This window comes from Apaloderma vittatum, unplaced genomic scaffold (genome assembly GCF_000703405.1).
Source record: "Apaloderma vittatum isolate BGI_N311 unplaced genomic scaffold, ASM70340v1 scaffold7431, whole genome shotgun sequence".
Taxonomy (NCBI): domain Eukaryota; kingdom Metazoa; phylum Chordata; class Aves; order Trogoniformes; family Trogonidae; genus Apaloderma; species Apaloderma vittatum.
In genome coordinates, this window is record NW_009697316.1 from 1,107 (window position 1) to 20,529 (window position 19,423).

Here is a 19,423-nt window from a genome sequence, read left to right on the forward strand (position 1 = left end):
AACTAAGCCAGTATGACATGTGACTGGGGGAGAGGTGGTGGTGGAGCTGGGGTTTGGGAGCTGAAGATGTCATTCAGGCACCTTCCCCAAAAGCAGGGGGCCACCTGCCCATTCTGCTGCTTTGATACCAAAGATTGCCTTTTTTCTAAAGGTAACCCCCATGAAATAAGCATGCAAAAGCTACTGCCCCCCTTCTCTCCCTGCTTGCGGAGCAGGTCATGCTGCGTTTCCTGGGGAGCTGAGGACATGTGACTTATATTTTTCTGTTTTGGCCTCATTCTTTTCCAGCACAACCAAAGCACCTGGCTGACAGACCCATAGCCCTTGTCACATGTGTTGTTATAGACCACCTCAAAAGAGATAGAGTAGAAACCTCAGCTGTAAGCAGAGATAAGGCCTAATGTGAGCTTTACTATATGTCAGATTAGCTTTCTAGTTGTGTCTTGGATTCTGTTGTGTGTTTTCTCTGCTATGTCTCCTCAGGCCCCATGTTTCCTCTCCCAGCACCTCCTATTGCTGTAACTTACTTACTGCACAGCTTTTGAACAGACTTCTGTTTGGTCAATGTTGACTCCCAGTTATATTTCACAGGACTTCCTAGTCTTGTCAGTCTTTTAGTGTCAAAGTAATAAACACAATGAATTTTCAGAATATGCAGATGTCCTCTGCTTCATTTCTGTTATCTGTCCACGGGTACTGAAGGAGCTGGCGGAAGTACTCACTTGCCAGTATTTATCAGCAGTCCTGGCTAACCAGGGAGGTTCCAGAGGGCTGGAGGTTAGTAAATGTGACACCCGTCTACAAGAATGGCCAGAAGGAGGATCTGGGGAACTACAGGCCTGTCAGTCTGACCTCGGTACTGGGGGACGTTATGGAGCAGATCATCGTGAGTGCCATCACAAGACACGAAGCGGACAGCCAGAGGTTTAGGCCCAGCCAGCATGGATTTATGAAAGGTAGGTCCTGCTTGACCAACCTGATCTCCTTCTATGACAAGGTGACTGATTTAGTGGATGAGGAAATGGCTGTGGACATCGTCTAGCTGGACTTTACTAAAGACTTTGACACTATTTCCCATGGCATTCTGGACAAACTGACCACTCATGGCTTGGTTGGGCATACCCTTTGCTGGGTGAAAAACTGGCTGGCTGGGTGGGTCCAAAGAGTGGTGGTGAATGGAGTTAAAGCCATTTGGCAGCTGGTCACAAGTGGTGTTCTGTGCTGGGGCCAGTTCTGTTTAACATCTTTATCAGTGATCTGAATGAGACGCTTAAGTGCTCCCTAAGTTTGTGGATGACACCAAATTGAGCTGTAGTGCTGAGCTGCTCAGGGTAGGAAGGCTTTGCAGAGGCATCTGGGCAGGCTGGATAAATGGGCTGAGGTCAGTTGTATGAGGTTCAGCAAGGCCAAGTGCTGTGTCCCTGCACAAGGGCAATGAAGCTGGTGAAGGGTCTAGAGCACAAGTGTTATGAGAAGAAGTTGAGTGAACTGGGGTTATTTAGCCTGGAGAAAAGGAGGCTGACCTTATAGTGCTCTACAACTACCTGAAATGAGGTTGTAAAGAGGTGAGGGTCAGTCTCTTCTCCCAGGTAACAAGCAATAGGACAAAAGAAAAAGGCCTCAAGTTGTGTAAGGGATATTAGGAAAAAATTCTTCACTGAAAGGGTTGTTAAGCATTGGAACAGGCTGCCCAGGGAAGTGGTGGAGTCACCATCCCTGGAAGTATTTAAAAGATGTGTAGATAGGGTACTCAGGAACATAGTTTGGTGGTGGACTTGACTTCACTAGGTTAATGATTGGACTCAATATTAAAGCTATTTTTCCAACTAAAAATTTTCTATGATTCTATTCTTTTACAGTTACAAAGCCAAGGAGCTCCTGGGTTTGGCTGCAGGGATGGGGAGGTTGGGCAGTTGTAGCACGTGTGACAAGGGGACTGGAACAGTGAAGAAGGCACAGAAGCAGCTGGCCAAGCAGGGAGACAACCTTGTCCTGGTGAATCCCCTGGGGTCATGGTGTATACAGGGTCAGGCATGAGCCAATGTTGGTTGAGGATCAGCACGGATCTGAGTAAGACGGGGCATGAAAAACAAACCGCTACCTGTAACAACTGTTCCTCTCCCACCCCAGGGAACAAAGGCAAACTGACTGCCTGTGCCTGTGTGGTCACATAACAAGCAATGACAAGGCACGATTGTCAGCAGAAGCACACCATGCACAGAAGCACCTTTTGAAGGTTTTTGGTTTTTTTTTTAAAATTTATTTATTAAAAAAAGACACATGAAGTTGAAATACAGAGTAACTGGAAAAAAAGTCTCACAACATAGTAATAAAACATCTTTATTCCCTCTGAAATATAATCTCTAAGACTATAAGCCTATAATTCCTGGTAAACCTCATTTAATTGAATGGTCTTTATAGGCTTTCCTCATTGGAGAATGAACATTGAATACTGGCTTCAACACGACACTGGGAAAACAGTAGTACAGGAAATAAATCACAAACTTTTGGTACCTTGGGAAATGTTGCAGAACCTGGCAGAGATAGAACTAGCAGAAGGCGTGTGCATACACAGGGCAGCAGGAGTCGGGCCAGGGGCTGCATGTCTCCTCTCCCACCGGCTCATGTCTGGAGGGCAAGGATGAGGTGATCGCAAAGAGTGTGAGACCCTGGGCCTCACACCACACAGCCACCAGAGGAGCGAAACCCAAGAAAATGGTGGAGGACATGAGATGCAGCAGGAGAAGCTCTGGAAGCAGCGCTGCTGCCACAGCCACCTGCCGGGCCCCTGCTGCATCTCCTGGCTTCAGATGCTGGCTCAGCCCATGGGTGACATAAGCCATGGTTACCCTCTGGCTTCTAGATGGATTGAACTGAAAAAACACAAGATTTTCCCTCTAAATGGGTAACTTTTCATTCAATCAGCTGATGAAGTCCTGGTGCAAACAAAGAGAGTTAGACCAGCTAATGGGGTGTTCTAGAGAAGAGATGTCCCTAAGGGCCAAGTCTTCTGGTCCAGCTGAAATGACATGAACCCCTTGAATTAACAGTGTAGGGTTTGCTCCCCATCTTGATGTTCATGATGCTGCTTCTCAGCCAGCTTGGTGCACGTTGCCTTCTCCCCAGGGGATGAGAAACAGCCAGGCCCAGCTGAAAAACATGTCCTCAGAAACAAACATGAGGGAGAAACGGTGGGGTAGACCCAGTGGAAAAAATGCTGGTCCTTTGGTACCTTTTTATTGTCACGTGGCAGGAAAAAAGTGTTAGCTATCCCCCCCTCCCCCCTTCCCCATTAACTGTTGTGAAATTCACTCAAAAATACTGATAAGACAAACCAGAATATTTTATAGAACACTGCTTTTACACTCACCAGTCCCTGGAGCAAGCCAGGAGAGGTGCTGAAATACATTCCTCGACACCTCCTGCTAGCAGTACAAACCCAAATGATCGTTCCAGACACTTCCCTGACCGGCATATGTGACTTCCTAGCACTTGTCTATATTTTTCACTTTTCATTTTACTTTCAGTTTTACCTTGCCTTCCCTGCTCCTTTAATCATGTCCTTCCCCTGCTGGCCTGCCCCTGGTTAGGGCATGTGGTGTCAGAGGGAGCGAGCACTGTGATTGAACTTCTGCGCTCAAATCTTGCCCCAAGCCTGTTGAGGGAAGGCTGAGGTGACCCTCCTCTCCCCTGATGAGCAGGCATGTCCAGGGCAGGAGCAAAGCACAGCATCATGTCAGTGTACTCTGGCAAACCCCAGCATAAACTGCAGGAAAATGAACTTCTCCCAGCCTGCTCGCTTACCTTTTGGGAACGAAGGTGCTCAGGCCATGAGCACATCACGCCTCCAGCTGTTGCCAAGCGCGTCGCGCTCTGAGGACAGCAGCGGGTATCAGCTATGCCCTACCCTCTTGCAGTGTGTGGTGTCACTGCTGCAGGAGACCAGCCCAACCACTCAGTGCTGGTGCAACGGCCAGGCCAAAGTCTCCAAAAGTGGATCTGGATTTGAAGTGCCGGGTTTTGGGGCAGCTCAAACCCACCTGCCAGACCAGGTCAGATGTGGCATCCTCCAGTGCCTTGGGTGCAGAGCACCTTGTTTGAAAACTAGGACTCTGGATAGGGACCTCCAAAACAGGGGCAAACCTGAATCCCCATTCACTTGGGGAGGCTGTGGCTGGCGTGAGGGTACCCAGCACGCTGGTCAGACAGCTGCAGGGAGGGACCAGCACTGGGACATGAGCTGAAGGAGCTGCAGTCGCAACTGGACATGGACCGCAGTGTTTGGTATGGGTGGGGTGACTCCGTAGCACGTAATACTTGCAGAAGGTGAGGGGTGGCTATTGCAGCAGGAAGCTGCTCTCAGTTCACAGGGTGCTGACAGAAATGGGGGAAAAAAGAAACCAAAAAAAACCCACAGCACATAAATATGTCCATGCACAGCCACAATCTGCGGTCTCTGGGGGCTGCCAGGAGCCCCTAGATATGGGGCTCACCGATAGATGCATTCCTCTTCTCAAACTTCATTTTGAGCTCTGACACAAGGGCGTTGTGGGTGCTGCCATGACCTTTCTTCTTCGGCTGCTTGTTTGTGTACTTGGGGGTGAGGGAGCCAGACACGGTCCACACTGGAACATCCCCCCTGGGAGCCAGGGTCGGGGGTGGCGGGGGCAAAGGGGCAGTTGGCGGCACGGGGGCAACCTGGACGTTGTTGTTGCTGTTCTCGTTGTGCAGGCTCTTGGCATCTTCCTCAACGACAAACTTCTCCGCAGCATTACTGGGCCTCTTGAACTTCAGCCACTCCATCCTGACTGCCCGGGGCTGCGGGATCTGTCTCTTTTTTATGATCCTTCTTACCGGCGTGATTTTGTTGGACCGCTTGTTGCGCCAGAACATGGCAGTAGAGATCATGATAGTTATCAGCACCATTATGCCCATGACACCAGCTAGCACTCCTAAGGCTTTCATGGGGTTATCTTTAGTTTGCATCAAAAAGGCGGCCATAGGCCCTTTGTGAAGAGTCTGTAAAAGAGTACAAAGAAAGCACATGACTTTTACTCTATGGGACAGACAGTGACCCGGAAATTTCATTTGTCCAAAATATGTAACACGCAGGGCTGACTAATAGAAGTCATCTCTAAGAAAAAATGAGAGTCAAAGAGCCAGTCCAGGTTTGGAGAATTTAGATGGAGCAGGAGTCTGGCCAAGTGTTACAGTACTGTGAGATGGATGACTGTCAAATATGAACGCTTACAGGGGTATTACGGCCAAATTAGGACAATTTCTGTGTATCACCATAGCGTTTCTTTTAACTTTCAAGAATGGAGCAAGAAAATAATTGGCTCCAGGACCTGCAAGTGTATTGTTGTACTACATTTCAGAGTTAATTTCCTGGGAACAATAGTGCTGAAATCAAACAGAAGTTTATGAGTGGAAAATGATCTTTCAAAAACAGTTGCAGGTGATATGGTGATGCAGTTTATAGGACTACTACTGAGCATGGCATTGGAAAGATTATGAGAAACCTTCATAAGATTACAGTGTATAAATGAGTAGCTAGCAGGTATGTGCTGCATTCTGTTTTCAAGTACTCTTTTACAGACATAACAAAACTCTTTGAGGTAGGGGAGATGAGCAGAGCTAAAGAGCTTTGTTTTTAGAAATAAAAGATATAAGCAGTAACGTAAGCTACATATGGCATATTAAGGACAAATGAATGGCCAGTTCACTTTGCAGCTTAGCACACTGTGCGTCTTGGAGGTCCCCGTATAATTTTGCGGATTTTGCCCTGTGGGTGAAGCCTGGATCTTTTCACACTTTTCCAGTACATGATGGTGGAGATCACCATTGTTACAGAAATGGTGGAAAGGACGCCACTCATGCAAATTCCAAATACTGTCCACGGACGTTTCTTGAGGCCTAAAATATAGGATTTTACCCTGGACTTGATCTGGAAATATCAAAAATAAGAGAAATGGTCAACCCTCACATAGTTATATTTAAAAGAGGCCAGTATCTATTATAAATAAAACTAGGGAACCAGGGAGAAAAATGTACAGGACAGAGAGCATATAAAATAATGCGAGCTGAGTGTTGAACTAGGCACAGGTTGCAGTGATGTTGAACTGCATCCAGAAAGACTAAAAGTAGCTAAGAAGCACATATAAACACCTGGCTGATCACGGAATAAAGGATAGCAGCACGGCGCATAGACCAGCCTTATTCATGGCATGGTGGTCCACCCTTGGACTACATTTCCAAGAGAATATCATAATGAATACAAGCTCCTGCAATGGTCTCTGGACAGACAGCAGTGTTGTACAAAGCCAGGAGATCCTTCAGGAACAACACATTTGTGAGCAGGTTTGTTTACCAAGATCTGGTCATAAAGCTCTGTGCAGCTGTGTGCGGCAGCAGGGTTACCCACCATGCCCCACTCCTCTGGTTTCAACTCCAGGAGGGAATCCTCACCCAAACTTTCCCTGTCTAGTAACAGGTTATCTGTATTCTAGTTAACAATCTAAGCTCCCAATTTTTAGTCATTGGGGAGAAAAGGATGCCTCCAGAGTAGTAGTCACCACATGTTAAAATACATATCAAAGACAGTGAGTATAAGGAGAGCCTTGTGACTAGCTTGGACTTAAACTTCTGACTCTTAGGCATTTAAAGTGAGATCTCATGGATTTCTCTGTATGACTCTAAACTAAGATGCTCGCCTCTTAACGCTCCCCAGTCTGTGGAGGGAAATGACTAACAGTTTCTCCAAAGGATGCTTCAGAGCACCTCTTTTCATGTATTACACAGAAATATTATTTCTAAATCACACCCTTAAACTTAGGAAATGTAAATCCATTAATAAACACCTTATTGTCTTCACTTCTATGTTTTCACAACCTAGCTCAAACACATTAGCCAAACTCACTCTTTACTTTTCCTGAATGTTTCCTATTGCCAAAAAGAAATGGGTGAAGAAATACTATTGGAACTCATGGACCGTGTTACCTTACAGGTAGTGACTAATTTCATCATTTTGCTGTGCAAAGAGTTTTTCCATTTTTTAATTAGGAATGAACCTGAGCTAGAAACCAAAAGCAGAGCAGCCTGTGACTAGTAGAGCTTGGAGTCCCATCAACTTTGCTCTTCTGCATTACAGGGATTTTGTGTACTTATAACTCACCAGATGACAGAAATCCTACCCTGGTTTACTTCACTTCATGTGAAAGTCTGGTGAATTAAGTGTCAGATAAACCCTGCTAAGTAGTACATGACCTGAAATGAGACCACATATGATAAGTGCTGTCGAGGTCTATTTTGTAGCAAGGCACTGATGGCTAAATAGTATAGGACCAACACAAGGACAAAGATGACATGTACTTAGGAAGATGCTATATTTCAGTAAAAATTATTTGACTAGCTATTTAAAAACCTCGAATAAGTGGGATTAAACAGAGGTATGTGTCTATGTTGCCAGTGCACAACAGTTGCAGGAGTAAGAACTAATGGAAATCCGATGGGCATTCTGAGAATTCAACTTCGTTCAACTCACCCTGGTCTCAAAAAGTTTCACATTTGTTCAGAGCTTCCAGTTATGATTAATACTAAAACCAATAATAATTAGCTGGTTCAGTGTATATTGTAGTTACTGGACCTATACAGAGTTTTGCCTAGAATCAGCCTTGGAAAACAACTCTTCTGTAATGTCTGCATAAAACGCAAGCCGTTTTGTAAGCATATAGTGTAAGAATCTGTTTGTCATGGCCATAAACTTGCAGACCGAGCCTGGAATGTCATCATCTTAGCCAGCCTGCAGAGAGGCTTATAGTAAGTGCATCTGTCAACAAAAAGCTTTCCAGTCTCGTCTGTGTCATCACTGTGGCCCAGTCAGTTAACACACAGAACAGGTCTGAGAGCAGTCTGAACACTCTTGACAGTGAAAGTCTGGGAATGTTTGGCCACCAAGGTTTAAGCAGTTTGGCCCTGAGAACTACCCTGCATGTTCAAAACACCTTCAAGTCTTTGAATCGATTGCCAACAGTGCGTCAGAACTGGGTCAACAAATAGTGCTGTTTTGTAACTTGTTTAGCTTTTGTTTTTTCCTAAGAGGCGTGCTGCGTTTTGAAGAGTACTGATTTTTCTTGCACAATGAAAACAAAAGCAGATACGTACTGAAATGAAAGTGTAAGGGAAGCACTCTCATGTCTCTGTGGGTCAAAACCTGGAAAGAAACACTCTCTTTCTTAATGGCCATCAAAAGAGTTAAAATAACGCTGTTCACAAAAGATAATGTTCCGCTGTTATTTTCCTGTGACTTCACAGTTATAATGAGCACTGGCCCAGAGAAAAGCTGGAGAAAATTAGAGGGTTACAGAACCGTGGCAGAAGTTTGGAAGTAGCTAAGCTGTTTGTATCAGCTTCAAGAAAGAAGTCCAATCTTGGGATAAGAATACAATTAAAAAGATTAAAGCAATGGTTTGGATTAAAAGATGACGTCACCTATTTTTTTTAATTTAATGGGCACGCACCTTCTGTTGCAGAATCCTTGTGACTCTGTGTGTGTGTGTGTGTGTGTGTGTCCTACAGAGAAGCTCCTCAGCCCAAGTCCCATGGGGTGCTGGTGTCCAGCAGTCACTGGGACTCACCAGCTTATGAGGGGCTCAAACATTGACACATGCCTTGGAAGCTGATTTCCTGAGGTCCAACACTGTGCAGCGTAAGTGTAGACAGATGCTTTCGGGCTGTGTACCTGAAGGGCAGGATGCAGAAAACACCCCTCTTCAGCACATGGGGCTTATTCTTGCTATTCTTCCTCCACACTGGCTTCCTCGTCAAAACACTGAGTTTTCCAAAGAGGACATCCATGTCTCTCTTTGCTATAGAAATGGTGGCTTGTTTTCTCTGTTTTTTGCTCTCTGGCAGTTTGCAGTGTGCCCACACCCACATCTCCTGGCAGCTTCTCAAGAGCCTTTCATGATATATGGGTTGCAGTGAGCAGAACAAGCAGGTGATGTATGCACAAGTTGGACCCAACAGGACTGTGGTTGAGCTGTTTAACCATGGCACCAGTTAAGGCTCACTGGTTATATTTAGAAGCCTAAGTAACTAGGCAAAGCTGTTAAGAGCCCAAGATATCACAGATTATAGACAATTTAGGCTGTGTTGACTTGAATAAGTGGATCTGTACAACAAACCAGCTGGTTTGGAGGAGCCCACTTCCACATATTCAGCTTTTCTGGGGTCTTGTTTCAGATTGCTCTAGCCTGGTTGCAGGGATGGACTGGCTGCTAGCACCAAAGCACACTAAGTGTGCTCCCCAAACACATTTTCATCTGAAAGAAATCCACTTTGTGTGTTCGGAGCTGTTGAAGCATCTCTACAGTATGTGGGGATGATCAGATTTTATTCACAGGTGACTCCTGATCCAAGGTAGAATATAAGTTGCCTCCTCCAGTGCTCATCCCAAAAAGTGGTGCTATCACCATATACGAAGGCTGCGTTTAAGCCACTTTGACATACAAACATCAGCATGGGCCAAGACTTCTTAAGTCAAACCAACTTTCTCTGAACAATTTTTTTCAAAGTCCACGTAACTGTGGATAGAAGAGGCTAGGTGACTGGCAAATGTGGCAAAGGATGCTCAGTGCCATCAGCCACGACATTTCTGTGGTTGCAGAGTTAGTATGAGAGAGGAGGAGATACCCACATTTATTCACAGAAGGTATTTAGTGAAACTTCTAATCAGAGGAATCTAAAACTGAGACTCACCAGCTATACTGAGAAGTCTAAGTGAGTGGCCAAAGCTATTAAGAACCACAAATTACGCTGTGTAAATGTGGCCTTAAGCCTCAGTGCATGAATAAGTGTAAATAAAAGCCCCCATATATTTGCAGAACCTCAATGGAGTCATGAAGAAGCAGAGGCATCCCTCAGGATCAGGAGTGGGAATCAACTTTCGGTGCAAATCTTGGGCTTCAGGAATACATTTTTGAATGAGACATAAGGGTGAACAAAGAGTGGCTTTTTCCAGCAGTATAGAAGGTTAACATGCCACTCAATACCCATTTCTATAAAACCAGGCTCAGTGAAATTAAAGGCTTTTGGATTTTTTTATCACTGTATTATTCCAAGAGCAAAAGGTCCTTTTGATGTGCAATACTGCTGAACTTAGCTACAAGGCATCTATCTCGAAGGGCACAGCCTTTTGCTAATTGCAATGGTAAATGTTAATCAGAAGATATGCCTGCTTAATTACTTAGTGTGATTAACACTGCAGGAAACCTCAAGAGGATGCATTCAAAAATATCCTCCTTATCCAAAATTGGTAATACATAAACGCCCAACAAACAGCTCACTAAAAGAGACTTTGTGCAGCTGGAGCACAAAGGGATGAAATGTATATTTGCAACGGCCTCTGAGAGAGAGTGTCTTTGTGTGTGAGTGTGTGAGAGTTTGTACGCAATGTCCCTGTATCAAGAGACTGTTTTCTTCACAAAGGGTTAGCGGTGACTGTTGTTTCAGGGGTATGTGGAGTGACCTGAGCATCTCATTCGCATGCAAGCTGGAATTCGAGAGTGGCTTTTGTGAGGAGATGTGGTGTTCTTGGGTAAAAAACCCACTCAACCCAAATCAGTGCAAGCAATAGAAGAACTAATGAACAAAATGTACAAAAGCTTATGGAGGATGCGACAGCAGACTGATGGTGCAGATACTGCTGAAGAGACCTACTCAAGTGAAGAAAGACAGTCACTGTGTTGGGACATGGCATCGAGAAGAGTGTGGGAAGAATGGAAAAACTTTGTCTGAAGGGAATCCATGTCTTCAGAGCACTCTCTGCTTCCTCTTTACACTTTATCAGGAGGGGCACTCCCTCACCTTGTGCCAAATCTATACTGCTGGAGGGGGGGAAAAGGAAGCAGAGAGGGTGCTGATGTTGGTGAATCCAGGTGCTGATCCAGGAAACGCCATCGTAAAGCATCAGCTGCTCTTGATTTCCTTCCAGACATCCTTCATCAGCCGGTTTAGGGACATGTCTCCTCCCCCAGCAGAGGAGGTGTGGGGCACCTTCCCCTCCACACCCTTCAGCCCAGTAGCTCAGCCCCACACACTCACAGAGACGTTACCAGCTGCCCTGGGAGGGGAGGGCAAGTTGGGGGCTGGATGCTGGGGGCCAACAGCGTGGACAGTGCCTGAGGCTACCCGGTGCCACGTGCTCCTGAAATGGGCACCCTGTGAGAAGCATGGAAGCAAGGCAGGAGGGTAGATGCTCTCACTGTTGGCTGCAGGTTGAACTCTTTATTTGTCATACAAACCCCCTCCAAAACTTACAGTTTGCATGGGAAACTACAAGGAGCTACTCTGGTTTACCTTGCTGATGAGCACAAAGGTTCTCTGCAGATACCTTTTAACTTCCAGCAGGTTTTGAACTGAGTGCCAGGAGTATCATAAAAATGCACCTAATAAGGAGTATCAGTGGAATGAGAGGGGACGGAGAAAACAGACAAAGACTGTAACAGCTGAGGGAGCAGTGGGTGCATTTTGACGAAACAAAGAGAAAACCAGTCACCGTCTGTAGGAAGACATTTGCATCTTTGCCCAGTATGTGTGTGGTCCAGACGCTGTCAGGCTAATGATGTGTTTCTCATCTACTTTAAAGGCCATTTCCTCCCTGCTGGTACCTACTAAAAGGCATAGCAAGGCACTTACAATAAATAAGAATCATGCAAGCATGCGCTGCTCACCATAAATCGTTTCTCGTTCTTTGGTTGACATAAAAGTTGGGCTGACAGGAGACTCTTGACCTGCATGCACTATCTTTAGAGTCGTTTCATTTGCTAATAATACTGCAATTATTAAACTCACATCCAAAATTCTATGTACTTTAAAGCATTTCTGTAATACTTTTGCACTTTTCCTATAAACTCACATCCAAAATTCTATGTACTTTAAAGCATTTCTGTAATGCTTTTGTACTTTTCCTATAAACTCACATCCAAAATTCTACGTACTTTAAAGCATTTCTGTAATGCTTTTGCACTTTTCCTATAAACTCACATCCAAAATTCTATGTACTTTAAAGCATTTCTATAATGCTTTTGCACTTTTCCTATGTCACTTATGTTGACTTGCAAAATTGGTCTGATATATTTCACTCTGGGCCCAGCTACTTTACACTCACTTTTTTAGGGGAAAAATACATTTTTCTTCTGAATGAAAACAAAAAAGCAGAAATGTAGCAGTCAGGATTTACCTTTACTCTCAGGAGTCCATAGTCCTTAATTTGCATATATCTCTAAGAATCAGATGCAGGAAACTCATCTCCCAACCACACTGCGCTCCTACCTTTATACCTTTGCAATTTCTCTGATCCAAATATCTTTTACAGTCATGGCTGTAGAATCCAGCTTCACCACAAGGCTCTAGAAATTCTCTACAAAACAGAGCTAGCAAGAGAGGATAAGCAACGGCTGGCAAATTTTTGGCTGTTGAGTTCAACTCCTGAAACATTTTCAAAGCTGTCTCAGAAACAGAGCAAGGATCACCTCACTTACGGATTTTTCTGAAATGTTTGCTTACCTCTTCTGTGATATCAATCTTCAGAACTGCTGTGGTACTGAAGGATGGGGAGCCTCGGTCTTTGGCCTGCACCACCAGTGACCATATGCAGTCTTTGTTCTTTGTGATGTTGTGGATGATGTCCAGGGAACGGATATAGGATTTCAGCTTGATTTCCCCAGTGCTTTGGTCTATATCAAACACATTGGCTGGATCTGCTTGCATGATGGAATAATCCACAATGTTGTTGGGTTCTTCTGCATCTTGATCTATGGCCTGGTAGGGGAAGTGTAAAGAACAAAAGATGTTATTGTTTGTAGCTTTGCCTGAAGACAAAACTTCAGAAGTTTCTGAGCATTCACTTCTGATAATATCCATGCTGTGAGATGGCTGGGCTCTTTTTGTTTCATCTTGGAAACAATTTCCCCCTCTCTGGTGTCAGCTATGCTATGTTTTCTAGTGAAGAACAGCAGGACTAGAGCTCTTTCTGTATGAGCTTAAATAAGAGGGAAAACTGAACCATAACCTATCTGTAGAATGCAAATTGTCCGCTGCTGGGGAGTTTCTCACACAGCATGGGGAACAAATGTGAAGTGATAGGGAACAACGGGATCAGCTCCACACTACAAACTACAGCTGCCTTAATTTTTGTGCTGTGGTGTTTAGTCTACTAACATTAGGTGTTGTGTAATTGGGCTTCACTATACGCATTCAGATATGTGTAACATAGGATGTTCCGCTCCTTTGCCTCTGAATTGTTATTGTAATTATTTTTTTTTTACCTCCTGTTCCACACTGGATCAATGAATACAATTCTAGAAAGCGAAGGGAAAGAAGTTGTGTGGTTGAGCACAAAGACGTGTCAGGAAGGTTAAGTATTCAAAAGCCTGTACTTCCATTCACTCATCTTATTTGGGCTTCTTATGGTCACTGCATAACCCAGAATCCTCTACCAGCTGATGGCTCAAATGCTGTAACAGAACTTTATCTTTCGCCTATAGAATTTATTTCTCCTTCTCTGCAGTCTGTAAATTCTACCATTCCACGTTTTAATCCATTTGTTACATACAGATGTATGCGCAAAATAAAGCCCCAGGGCAAGTCAACTTCCAGGCATTCATCATGACCCCTGAGCAACAAAGAGGTGCTGGGGCTTTTCCAAAGCACCCTGCTTTGTGACACACCCTGTCTCCTCTCACCTCTATCTTTACCGGGGACCCGATGATCATCGTCTTTTCCTGGATGTTTTCATTGAACTCTGGAGAGTGGTCATTGACATCTAGCACAGTGATAAACACTTCAGCCAAACTGTATTTCCCATCTGTGTCCTCCGCTTTCACATAGAAATTATACTTTGAGTTCACTTCAGCATCTAATACAGCCCAGGGCTGGGTGTAAATTATACCTGTTGACGGGTGGATTAGGAACCTGGAAAAGAAGCAGAGAAAGACTTTTGAGCTTTTGGTCCCTTGAGGTGTATTTACAACCCGGGGCTCTAAACTTTGAAATGTTGTGCCCAAAGGTGGGTATCTTCATCCGACTCCTGCCTGGCTGGTGTTTCCAAATCATTCACTCTGTCTGGCTTTGGCTAGCTCCTTTAGGCTTGTAAACGAGAGAACTTCCAGTCTCTGGTGTTTTTCTATCTATTGTGCATTACCCACTTTAACTGCATTTTCTGTTAAAGTCTTGGTCCTCAGTAAATGCTCAATGTGATGGCCCTCTCCAAGAGTGATTTCTTTGTGTTAAAACATTAAGGAACTGCCTATTTTTGGGGGGAGTTATAAGCACAATATGTTAGATCATTTCCTGCATAAATTAGAATTGATTGATATCACCTCAATAGCTAAAGGAAGCATGCTGCATATCATATTTAAGCTCTTCACTTCTCAGAATGGGTAAGAAAAATGGCTGCTCTCAAATCCCCTGAAGTGCAGAGCAAATTATCTCCTCCAAAAATAATCACTTTTCCATATACTGGCACTGGGATGGAGTGGGTGTTCAGATTTATTTGTAGCAAGTTCAATTCTACACATTCGTAATTACTGCGACACCGTCAAAAGTGTCAGCCAAAAGCTTGGATTTATAAAGAAGATACCAACACACTGTCTTTCTAAAATGGACTGCCAGTGTAGGCTCCAACTAGTTGGGTTTTTAACGGATGAAAGGTTTTATATACTCTTTAATTAGTGTACAGGATAACAAAAATATTTTCTTTATTGCACCTGTGAGTGCAATTGAACATGATTAGAAAACGGTCACTTAATAATCCAGTACGTTTTTTTGTTTTCATTACCTTCTTAAATACAAATACAAGTCTCAAGGAAAGCCAAGACCTGGAGGTGGAAGGAGCTGTGCAAACACTTGGCAAGAGACAACGCCTGTGCTAAGTGTCTCCTCAGCACCCAACGCAGCCTCACCACACAAAAAGGACTTTCATTACCCCCATTTTAGCAGAAGAACAGAAACACTGATGTGAAGAGATTACAGCAGTGTGATCCACTCCCACTGGCAGCCTGGATGTAGGATTGCCAGCATAATGGTTTTATCTTCAACTCTTAACACTATTCCTCTTACTCCAGTGCAGCTCATCTTTCTACCAACAGAACTGCATATCCACTGATATAACCCTTGAGACAGAAGAAATCATGCCTCTCATTGAAACTCTCAAATTTGCATCAGGCTGTGTGCTCAGCAGATCTGGAGGTCCCAGGGCTAGGAAATCAACCCAGATTTGTAGAGCCATGCCATTCTGGCACAAAGAGAATTAAAAAAAAAAAATCATACTTAAGAGGAAAAAAATAGTCTTCACGTGTTAATTTCCTCATTCAACAGCATAAGAGCAGTGAGTGTGAGCATCCCCATAACTCCAACCAGAATAAAGTTGGACTCATTTTTCCCTAAATCCTTCATCAACAACCTTCACAAGCTTCTTTGCACCAGCTGCTACATTTTAAACCGAAGAATTCTGCCTGCACGACATGACCTTTGCCTGCTTGCTGCTATACAGTTAGCAGTTAGCTTAAGGACTTAGTGTAGAGCTCAAAATAATCCATCCTGGAAGAGCTCCTGTATGTGTATCCTTCTGGCTACAGAAGGGTTTCACCCTTAACATCTTGGATTTTGGGCTCTGATTGTGTCTCCTAAGTGGCTTTCACTTTAACAAGAAGAGTTCATCTTTAATTCCAGGTGGATAACATACAGAGAAAAAATGGATTCTGGGGATGAGTGTCTGAAAATTTCATTCATGTCCAATATTCTGCCCTGCAGACCCACCATGTCCAGGAGCTGCAGGTTCCAGCAGCCAGATCTCTCATGGCTAGTGATGCCAGCCAGCCATGGCTGGGACCCCCGAGCAACGGGACAGGGCAACTTCTTGGGTGGAAGCAGTGTGGGAGAAACCAGTGTTTCAGGATGTTCTTACCCCCAAGACAGGGAGAGGGAGCTAGGTGCTATTACAAAATCAAGTAAGCAGCTTCTTCCCTTATGCAGGATTATTAGGTTTAAAGATATAAGATTCTTTGAACATCCAATGCAGCTGGCCTCCAAAGCTAAAGTTTATATTCTTGGAAGGCTTGTCATCTTTGATTTATTTTGACAAGAGCTGAAATGGAACTCTTTGTACAGCTATATGGGAAGGGAAGGAGAAAGAGGAAGAGATTTTTTTCCTTCAGAAATGTCTTTTCACAACAACTAGACCAAAACTGCCCCTTTCTTTTACAACCTTTTTTCAAACAGTGATTGAATAGACCCTGTGTATTGGTATTTCAGCTGCCTTATGTCTCTTTGGGGGCTTGTGGGTAAAATTCCATGGGTTCATGAAGCAGATGTTTAATGATCACACTAGTTTTTCTGTTGTTATTTTCACAGAACTCACAAAGAACATGGCATAAATGTCCTTGGAAATGAGCAAATCAAGAATGAGTCTGTTCTTTTTAAAAAACTCTTCTAAAACTCTGTTTGTTTGTTGTTTTTTTTTACTTACAGATCTGCTCCTGTTCCATAGATAGAGTACTTGATTTCTCCCCAAAGCCCTGAATCTGGATCGGTAGCCTTGGGAAGAGAAAATAAGAGAATCATCCTTTACTAATGTTTCATTTTTCTTTTAACAACAGGCCATGTGAAAACCCAAATGATTTTCCCTCCTTTTGCCATCACACTTTTAGGGGAAAAAAATCACATAAACAAGTGCACACCCAGAAAACTGCACAATCTAACAGAAGGAAATGTCACCGTCTGTAGCAGGGAAGCTGCTGAGATGCCGCCGGTCTCCTGGCCAGGCTGGGGCCCGGGGGCTCTGGGAGGGGGGGGAGGCCACAGATCTCCTGGCCAGGCTGGTGCCCGGAGGCTCTGGCAGGGAGAGAAGCCACTAGATGGCTCCAGGTATTGATATTTAACATATCCTGCCTTAAACAGAGGCGAAGCTGGTCTCAGCGACACCACTAAACTGCCCACTCTCAAGCCTTCCTAATTATCAATGAAATATTAATGTACATTCCCTAGACACAATTACTTACTTTTATTTCTTAAGCCTCCGTCGTTTAAACTGATTTAATTTAAAATAATGCATGACAACATTGCCCTTCAATCTGCATGCAGTATTTCAGCTTTGTTTATATTTTAATCGCTCCTGCGCCCATGTGACTTTTAGTAGTGCAGATACTACGCCAGATGATATCTTTGTTCCGGACTCTTGTTGGCTTCCTTTCTTAGGTCAGGATTAGGAAAGCTATTGATTTGCTAAAGCTACTTCCATAAGCTCCTGTTTCTCTGATAGCTCTGAGGAGACGTTATATTACCCGGTTGTATCTGGCCATCAAATTGCAGGGCAGCCATGGCTGATTCATTCATCTGCTTGTTTAAATACTTGAAAATGGGAACAATCTTTTCAGTTCCTGCGTGGTTAACCTAACACACCTGCAGCCCTACTGATAGGTGTTTTTTTTGACATGAGCTTGTTGGATTCTCTCACCCCATATTTTTGACTGCAGCCTACTTTACGACTGCCTAACTTTTCCTAAAACTTTTGCAGGCCTGGGACTTCTGTCAGAACTGCCACCCTGAATGCTTGGAGTATCTCAGTTTGCAAAGCATATTTGTGAATCTGGGTCAAGCACTGAGTTGACAGCACATGACAGTAAATTTTACATGAAGTCCTCAGCTATTCTGTCCTGTGCACCGTGGCTCAGAATGGCTAGTTTTATTGCCTTGCAACCATTTTTTTTAGCTATCCACATCCTAGAATTTTTTATTGCTCTTGCTGCAAAGATAGTGATGTTTGGGAGTCTCTGCTTTCTACAGCTTTGCTATGAGTTTCCTCTAATAACCTTTCCTGTATTGTTTATGTTCCATTTCTTTCATTCTTCCATTCCTAAAATTTCCCTTCTGTGCTTTATTATTTTGACTACTTAACTTTTTTCTTACTTGCAGCCAGCCTGTGCTGGAGATCCCTGGCAACCTGTCTCTACCATCCTCACCTGTGAGGTCTCTGCAGGGTGACATGTGTCACCTACCCAGCTCTGAACAGGAGCTTTCTCACCTCTGTGACATGAAATGTGTTCCCAGCCCCAGCAGCAGCATTAAAGAGACACAGCTCACACTAGTGGCTGGAAATGTTTCTCCAGCACATAAGGCTCGTGACTTTCTAGCTATGAAAATGTGAGGTACTGGGAAATCTATAGGCATATTTTTTCCCGCTGTGAGAAGATACACCAGGATCTTTCTTAGCTCTAAGCATTTTAATATAATGTTCTTGCCTTCATTAGCTGTCTAATTATGCATTTGGCAGCCTGGTTCCTCCCAGAAGGAGGAGACTAATACCTACTAAGTAAGCAGCCATCTTGTTTTCTTCTTACTCATCCTTAAGCAAATCCAGTAAATCCAATTCCACTTAGCCGTAACTGAATCTTCCTGCTGGACACCGATTTGATTGGGTCTTTCTTAGTATTCACAAGCCATGTTATTTGTCTTAAAAGCAGATGGTCTTTAATTAAAATACAAAGCAGATTTGCTGTTCTGAGAAATGTTTGCCTAAAATTTTACTTTTCCAGAGGTAGGGTTATTTCATTGATTCTGGAAAGGACCTGGAGCTCAGTTCAGAAGCTGAATGGTAAGAGTTGCTGACTCTGTCCCACTATTTTTAAGGTGCTTGAACTGTCTCCGCAGACCCCTAGAAAAGAGAGAGGTTCTTAAGAGATGAATGAAACTTACTGTAACAGCAACTACGTTTGAGCCCCCTGGGGAGTTCTCAGGGATCCTGGCAATGTAGTAATCGGAGGAGAACTTCGGGACATTGTCATTGGTATCCAGCAAGTGTATCACTACGTCAGCTGTCGAGCTGAATTTCTCCGGTGTGTTGACCTCTATTGCAAGAAGCTAAAAAGAGAAAACCAGGAAATTACTGCAAAGCAGCTATTATTATTTCTTAAAGGAGCTTCCTTCCACTACCCATGGCGCACTGGTTAGACCAGACAGCTCAAAATCGGTTCTCAGTAGGCAACAGAGAGCTCTCAGATACCCCCAGGGAAAAGCGACTTGAATGAGTGAGAGACCTCCAAGGCCTCGGGCAAGCACTTTTCCACTGGAGTTCAGCTACTTAGCTGAATATTTTCTCTCTTAGCCCAAAAGGACTGTGTCTCTGTCTGCTCCTCAGCCAGTCAGGGGAATGTCAGTAGGAAGGCAGGGCTGGCAGAGCAGCAAGGCTATTGCTCAGGTGGTGTGAGACTGAGCAAGAAAGAGCAGTTTCAGCAACAGGTGCTGAGAGACACTGAACCTTTACAGCCTCTGGCCCAGGCCTCTGGTCCCTGATGGGTGGCTGCAAGTCCCAGAATCAGCACTAGGGCATCAGTCTTGGGCTCTGTAGGGGCTGAAGCCAAATGAC

At 44.2% G+C, this 19,423-nt stretch overlaps 1 protein-coding gene across 1 annotated transcript in view; it reads right to left on the bottom strand.

Moving 5' to 3' along the window:
- Nucleotides 1-4,156: 4,156 nt before the first annotated feature.
- Nucleotides 4,157-19,423, bottom strand: part of CDHR1 (cadherin-related family member 1) — a 44,493-nt gene continuing 29,226 nt past the window's right edge. Inside the window, exons 13-17 of the mRNA XM_009877587.1 lie at nucleotides 18,754-18,918; nucleotides 16,529-16,596; nucleotides 13,746-13,974; nucleotides 12,568-12,822; nucleotides 4,157-5,019 (exon numbers count right to left, since the gene is read on the bottom strand). Coding sequence (XP_009875889.1) covers nucleotides 4,477-5,019; nucleotides 12,568-12,822; nucleotides 13,746-13,974; nucleotides 16,529-16,596; nucleotides 18,754-18,918 — 1,260 coding nt within the window. The 3' untranslated portion in view covers nucleotides 4,157-4,476. The remainder of the gene's footprint in view (nucleotides 5,020-12,567; nucleotides 12,823-13,745; nucleotides 13,975-16,528; nucleotides 16,597-18,753; nucleotides 18,919-19,423) is intronic.